We start from the raw sequence: 7227 nt of genomic DNA, 5'->3' as shown, positions 1-7227 counted from the left end.
GGGGGAGAGGGGAGAAAGGGTGTCCCCGGGGTGTCCCCGCAGCCCCGTGACGTCGCCCGAGGTGTCGCCGGGCCCTCGGTGACGTCCCCAACCCACCCCCGGGGTGAGGCCACACAGGGGGTTCCCGAACCCACCCCTCCCCCCCCTCTCTCCGTAATGTCACCTAAAGGTGTCCCCCGCCCATGGTGACGTCACAGGGGGTGTCCCCAACCCCTGGTGGCATCACATAAGGTGTCCCCAAGCCCTAGTGATGGCCTGGTGGCATCTCCACACCACGTCGGTGTCCCCAACGATGTCCTTAATATCCCCGGGGGGTGTCCTCAGTGGTGTCCCCAAACTCTGGTGGCTGCTCCACCCCACGTTGATGTCCCCAACCCCTGGTGGCATCACATAAGATGTCCCCAACCCCTAGTGATGGCCTGGTGGCATCTCCACACCACATCGGTGTCCCCAAAGATGTCCTTAATATCCCCTGGGGATGTCCCCAGTGGTGTCCCCAGGTCCTGGTGATGCTCTGGTGTCTTCTCCACACCATATTAGTGTCCCCAACTCCTGGTGACATCCCATAAGGTGTCCCCAACCTCTGGTGATGCCCTGGTGGCATCTCCACACCACGTTGGTGTCCCCAACGATGTCGTTAACGCCCCCCGGGCATGTCCTCAGTGGTGTCCCCAACCTCTGGTGATGTCCTGGTGGCATCTCCACACCATGTTGGTGCCCCCAACGATGTCCTTAATGTACCCAGGGCATGTCCTCAGTGGTGTCCCCAACCTCTGGTGATGTCCTGGTGGCATCTCCACACCATGTCGGTGTCCCCAGCTGTGTCCTTAACACCCCCTGGGGATGTCCTCGGTGATGTCCCATGATCCTGGTGATGGCCTGGTGGCATCTCCACACCACGTTGGTGTTCCCAACAATGTCCTTAATGTCGCCTGGGCATGTTCTCAGTGGTGTCCCCAAGTTCTGGTGTTGCTCTGGTTGCCTCTTCACACCATGTTGATGTCCCCAACCCCTGGTGACATCCCATAAAGTGTCCCCAACCCCCGGTGGTGACCTGGTGGCATCTCCACACCATGTTGATGTCCCCAACCTCTGGTGACATCCCATAAAGTGTCCCCAACCCCTGGTGGTGACCTGGTGGCATCTCCACACCACGTTGGTGTCCCCAGCTGCATCCTTAATGCCACCTGGGGATGTCCTTGGTGGTGTCCCATGATCCCGCTGATGCTCTGGTGGCTTCTCCACACCACGTTGATGTCCCCAGTGCCTGCTGACGCCCCCATCTGATGTCCCCAGGTATCTCCAGACCTCGGTGACGACCCCGGTCCCCGCCGGTCACCCATCTTCCCAGCCATGGCAGAGGCAGTCCACTACATCCACCTCCAGAACTTTAGCCGGTCCCTCCTGGAGACCCTCAACGGCCAACGGTTGGGCGGTCACTTCTGCGACGTGACGGTGCGTATCCGCGAGGCCACTTTACGCGCTCACCGCTGCGTCCTGGCCGCCGGCAGTCCCTTCTTCCACGACAAGCTGCTCTTGGGTCACTCGGCCATCGAGGTGCCACCCGTTGTCCCCAGTGGAGCTGTGCGGCAGTTGGTGGAGTTCATGTACAGCGGTTGTTTGGTGGTGGCCCAATCGGAAGCTCTCCAGATCCTCACCGCCGCCTCCATCCTCCAAATCAAGACCGTCATCGACGAGTGTACCCAAATCATCTCGCAAAGCCGTGGGCCCAAGGCGTCCATTGCGCTACAGGATTGCTCTAAGGAATTCACACTAACTACTTAGATATATGTTGTGCCACTCTCTGAGAGGCAGTGCTTTAAGAAATGCATGAAGATAGGGCTGTGAAGATGACAAATGGTAAAGATGATATAAATAGTTACAGAAGAGATAGATATATTCCATTTAGGTTCTGTGTCTTGCAAAATATTTGGGACACAGAGATCTTCAGTGGAACTGTTTACCTCCTTTTTAAGGACACATATATAGGAAAGTCACATTTAGGCGCGGAGGGGGGTGTCCCCTCTGTCCCCGAGGTGGCCCAACCCGGTCCCTCGCGTTGTCCTGAGCCGTCCTATCAGTGCGGTCACTGCCAGAAGACCTTCAGCTCCCGCAAGAACTACACCAAACACATGTTCATCCACTCCGGTGAGGGGACACGGCAGAGGGGACATGGCAGAGGGGACACGGCAGGGGACACCGGGGGGGGATGGGGACAGGGGAGCTGCAGTGGGTCCCTTGTGGGGACAGGGGAGGTGGGGACAGTGGAAGGGTGGGGAGATGCTGGAGGGGACAAGGATGTGGGGCGATGGGGATGGTGCAGTGAGGGAGTGGGGACATGTGGGGACGGTGACGGTGATGTTGGGAGATGGGGGTGCGGAGGGTTGGGGACAGGGACGCAACGGGGACCCATGTTGACCTGGGTTTACCCGTGTCACTCCACATTAATCCGTGTTGACACATGTTGCTGTGTTGGTCCACGTTGACATGTGTTGCTCCACATGATGAGCGTTGACCTGTGTCACTCTGTGGTGACCAACGTCACTACGTGGTGACCCACGTCACTCTGTGTTGACCCACATCAACCTGTGTTGACCTGTGTTGCTCCATGTTACTCCGTGTTCACTCATGTTGCTCTATGTTAGTCCACGTTGACATGCATTGCTCCATGTTGACATGCGTTCACCTGTGTCACTCTGTCAACTCGTGTTGACCCATGTCACCCTGTGATGACCCACGTCACCCTGTGATGACCCGTATGTTGATCAAGTGTTGACCTGGGTTGACACATCACTCCATGTCATTCCACGTTGACACACATTGCTGTGTTGGTCCATATTGACATGTGTTGCTCCACATGATCAGCGTTGACCTGTGTCACTCTGTGGTGACCCATGTTGACCCGTGTTACTTTGTGGTGACCCACATCAGTCTGTGTTGATCCGTGTTGACCTGTGCTGACCAATGTTGACCCGTGTTGATCCATGTTGATCCCTATTGATCTATGTTTACCTATGTGACTCTGTGTCACTCCATTTTGATCCATGTAGACCTGCATTGATCTATGTTGTCCCATGTCTCTTTGAGTTGACCCATGTTGATCCAGTGTTGACCTGTGTTCACCCATTTTGACCCATGCCGATCCGTGTTGACCCATGCCGATCCGTGTTGCTTTGTTAATCCGGTGACCTATGTTGGTCTGTGTTGCTCCAAGTTGACCTGTGTTGACCTGCTGACCCACATTGACCTATGCTGACCCATGCTGATCCATGTTCACCTGTGGAACCATGTCGAGCTATGTCGAAGTGTGTTGATCCATGTTGACCTGTGTTGACCCCTGTTGATCCATCATCACCTGTGGAACTGTGTTGACCCGTGTTGGTCTGTGTTGCTCCAAGTTGATCTGTGCTGACCCATGTTGATCCATGATCACCTGTGGAACCCTGTTGACCCATGTTGGTCTGTGTTGGGCTTCATGGATGATGTCAATCCCTTTTGACCCATGTTGGTCCACTGACTTGTGTTGATCTATGTTGACTCATGCTGACCTGTGTCATTCTGTGTTGACCTGTGCTGATCCGTGTTGACCCCTGTCAACCTGTGTTGCTCCATGTTGACCTCTATTGGTCCATGTTGACCCATGTGAACCTGTGTTGCTCCATGTTGCTCCATGTTGACCCACCAGCCTGTGTTGCTCCATGTTGATGTCTACTGATCCATATTGACCCTGTTACCCTGTGTTGCTCCACATTGACCTCTACTGATCCATGTTGACCCATGTGAACCTGTGTTGCTCCATGTTGACCTGTATTGATCCATGTTGACCCCTGTCAAGCTGTGTTGCTCCACGAGGCCCTATGTTGGCCTGTATTCATCCACGTTGACCCAAAATCTGTGTTGCTCCACGTTGCTCCATGTTGACCTGTATTGATCCATGTTGACCCATTTCAACATGTGTTGCTCCATGATGCTCCATGTTGGCCTGTATTCATCCATGGTGACCCATGTTGAGCTGCCAGCCTGTGTTGCTCCATGTTGACCTGTATTGATCCATGTTGACCCCTGTCAAGCTGTGTTGCTCCACGAGGCCCTATGTTGGCCTGTATTCATCCACGTTGACCCAAAATCTGTGTTGCTCCACGTTGCTCCATGTTGACCTGTATCGATCCATGTTGACCCACGTTGATCTGTGTTGACCCATGTTGATCCATGTTGACCCATGTTGATCCATGTTGACCCATATCGATCCAGGTTGACCCACGGTTGTCTCTCCGTAGGCGAGAAGCCCCACCAGTGCTCCATCTGCTGGCGCTCCTTCTCTCTCCGTGACTACCTGCTGAAGCACATGGTGACCCACACGGGCGTCCGCGCCTTCCAGTGCGGCGTCTGCTGCAAACGCTTCACCCAGAAGAGCTCTCTCAATGTCCACATGCGCACCCACCGCCCCGAGCGCTTCCAGTGCCGCCTCTGCACCAAGGGCTTCTCCCACCGCACCCTCCTCGAGCGTCACGCCGCTGCCACCCACCCTGTCCCACCGCCGGGACCACCGCCGGGGCCGCCGCCACCACCTGAAGCCGGGCTGGCAACGTGGCCAGGAACCGAGGCCGCGGGTGCCGGCCCTGCTCACACGGCGTGAAGGTGTCCCGGAGGGACACACACGTGTCTCTGTCACCCCCAAACTGCCATGGGGGTGGACTTTGGGGCTCCCCTGTGCCCATGGATGAGCCCCTGGGGCTGTTGGAGCCCCCCGGGGTGAAACCTGAAGGACTTTGACCCCCACCTCAGCCATGGTTTCGATGCCCCAGATGGACAGATGGCGGGAGATGGGGTCCATCCCGCTTGTCCCCTCCCAGTGACGTGGTTTCCGTGTCCCCACCCCCCCCAAAACCGCAGCAGTGGGGGCGGCTCAACAGACTCGGTGGCACCGGGGGGTGGTGAAAATCAACACGCGGGATTTAAGGACTGTTTTAGTGCCATTATTGTGATTTTTTTTTTCTCCTAAAAATTTCCCCTCCCCTTCCTCACCGCTTGCCCACATGACATCTCACCTACTGACTGGTGGGTGCCAACTGTGGGCACATGACCACCATGGAAGGGCCACGGTAGGCGTTGGCCACATCATGGGACCTCCCCAAGTCTTTGTGATGATGATGGGTGTCAACGGGACGAAACTATGTCCCCGTGGCCACCACGGAACGGCCACAGTAGGTGTTGGCCACATCACAGGACCTCCCTGAGTCTTTGTCATGATGACGGGTGTCAACAGGACCAAACTATGTCCCCGTGGCCACCATGGAAGGGCCGTGGTAGCTGTTGGCCACGTCATGGGACCTCCCCAAGTCTTTCTGTTGACAATGGGCACCAGTGGGGCCAAACTACACCTCTGTGGCCACCACAGAAGGGCTGTAGTAGCCATTGGCCAAGTCATGGACCCTTCCCAGGTCTTTGACGGGCACCAAAAAGGCCAAACGATATCCCCATGGCTACCACAGAAGGGCTGCGGTAGCCATTGGCCACATCATGAGTCCTCTTCAAGTCTTTTCATCCATGTTTGTCCCCAGTCCTGTGGCTTTTTGCCTACACGGGTTCCCCACAAGCCAACAATGGGCATTGATGGAGCCAAACCATGTCCCCTTGGCCACCACAGAAGGGTCATAGACTCATTGGCCACATCATGGGGCCTCCCCAAGTCATTTACACTGACGATGAGTTCCCATGGCCACCACAGAAGGGCTGTAGCAGCCATTGACCACATCATGCGTCCTCCGTGAACCTTTCTGCTGATGGTGGCCACCAGCAGGGCAAACCACGTCCCCGGGGCCACCACAGAAGGGCTGCGGTAGCCATTGGCCACATCATGGGGCCTCCCCAAGTCATTTACACTGACGATGAGTTCCCATGGCCACCACAGAAGGGCTGTAGCAGCCATTGACCACGTCATGGGTCCTCCATGAACCTTTCTGTTGATGATGGCCACCAGCAGGGCAAACCACGTCCCCATGGCCACCACAGAAGGAGTGCCATCTTCTCTGCCACCTCCTCCCCTGTCCTTGGGGAGCTCCTCAGAGCCCCCGTTGCATCGCCAGAGCCGGACCGGGCCTTCGCTCGGCTGCGTGGAGGCGGTGGCGAGCAAGGTGGGAACCGCGGCTGAAGGTCTTGGTGCAGTTGGGACAGCGGTAGGGCTTCTCGCTGGTGTGGGTGCGTTGGTGCTCGAGCAGATGGGCGCTCTCGCCGAAGCATTTGCCGCACTGGCCGCACTGGAAGGGCTTCTGGCCACTGTGGAGACGGCGATGCTGGTTGAGGTTGGAGCTCCAGCCGAAACGTTTGCCGCAAGCCCCGCACTCGTAGGGTTTCTCGCCGGTGTGGGTGCGCTGGTGCTGCAGGAGGTTGGAGTTCTGGGTGAAGCTCTTGGCGCAGGCGCCACACTTGTAGGGCTTCTCGCCCGTGTGGGTGCCCAAGTGTCGCATCAGGTGCGAGCTCTGCCCAAAGGCCTTGCCGCATTCGGTGCACTTGTAGGGTTTTTGGGTACGTGGCGGGGACGTAGGGGGCAGCCCCCAGGGCCAGCCCAGGCTGAGCGATGGGGACAGCGGTGGCGATGTCACCAGGCTCTCAGGGGTGTCCGTCTCCAGGGACTTCACGGTGTCTGTGGGGACACGGAGATGGGTGTCAGCCTGAAGATCCCTAATTGCCTTCCCTGAGCTTCTTAATTGCCCCCCAGTATCCCTAATTGTTGCCTGGAATTCCCAAATCGCCCGCTGAGCTCCCAAATCGCCCCTTTGATCTCCCTCACTGCCCCCCACCCCTGGATCTCCCAGTTTGCTTCCCAAGCTGTATGGTGCCCTCGCAGACCCACATCTCATTCAGAGATGGCCAGGAGGAACGTGGAGGTCAGGGATGGACCTGGCTTGGGGTTGGGGTTGGAGCAGGGACCCCTCAGATGTCCCATGTGTCCCACCCTGGTGGTGGGATGAAGCTGGGGAGACACCCAGGACCGTGGTGGGTCTCCATCCTTGGAGTTCCTCAGACTTCCCTGGGAGGAACCATGAGGAACCTGGATGAGGTGGTGACCTGCTTTGGTTGGCGTCGGAGCCCTCTGCCGTCCCATGATGCTTTGCGATGCCCCCGCCCCCTGCTTTGTACCCCATCCCCTGCTGGGCTTACCTCCGTGGGCACTGGGGACCATCCTGCCATCACCAGGCGGCTCCTCCATGTCCTGTGGGGAGACAC

At 57.3% G+C, this 7227-nt stretch overlaps 2 protein-coding genes across 2 annotated transcripts in view; one reads left to right on the top strand and one right to left on the bottom strand.

Moving 5' to 3' along the window:
- The first annotated feature begins 1353 nt into the window (after positions 1 to 1353).
- Positions 1354 to 4636, top strand: ZBTB45 (zinc finger and BTB domain containing 45). Its single transcript, XM_009885970.1, has 3 exons — positions 1354 to 1734; positions 1977 to 2148; positions 4278 to 4636. The coding sequence occupies exons 1-3, from the start codon at positions 1354 to 1356 to the stop codon at positions 4634 to 4636; spliced, it is 912 nt and encodes a 303-aa protein (XP_009884272.1).
- Positions 4637 to 6062: 1426 nt separating this feature from the next.
- Positions 6063 to 7227, bottom strand: part of LOC104287284 (zinc finger protein 2 homolog) — a 56979-nt gene continuing 55814 nt past the window's right edge. The window contains exon 5 of the mRNA XM_009885969.1: positions 6063 to 6529. Coding sequence (XP_009884271.1) covers positions 6063 to 6529 — 467 coding nt within the window. The remainder of the gene's footprint in view (positions 6530 to 7227) is intronic.

The sequence above is a fragment of the Charadrius vociferus genome, unplaced genomic scaffold (genome assembly GCF_000708025.1).
Source record: "Charadrius vociferus isolate BGI_N301 unplaced genomic scaffold, ASM70802v2 scaffold735, whole genome shotgun sequence".
NCBI lineage: Eukaryota > Metazoa > Chordata > Aves > Charadriiformes > Charadriidae > Charadrius > Charadrius vociferus.
The sequence above is the reverse complement of the archived record's forward strand: the minus strand, read 5'-3'. Positions and strand labels throughout refer to the sequence as shown.

What these genes read in the sequence shown, in the direction of transcription:
- ZBTB45 (XM_009885970.1), top strand. Translation starts at nt 1,354, where the DNA reads ATGGCAGAGGCAGTCCACTACATCCACCTCCAGAACTTTAGCCGGTCC. An exon ending in CGCAAAGCCGTGGGCCCAAG is followed by an intron (nt 1,735 to 1,976) that starts GCGTCCATTGCG and finishes CTCCTTTTTAAG; the next exon opens with GACACATATATAGGAAAGTC. An exon ending in ACACATGTTCATCCACTCCG is followed by an intron (nt 2,149 to 4,277) that starts GTGAGGGGACAC and finishes GTCTCTCCGTAG; the next exon opens with GCGAGAAGCCCCACCAGTGC.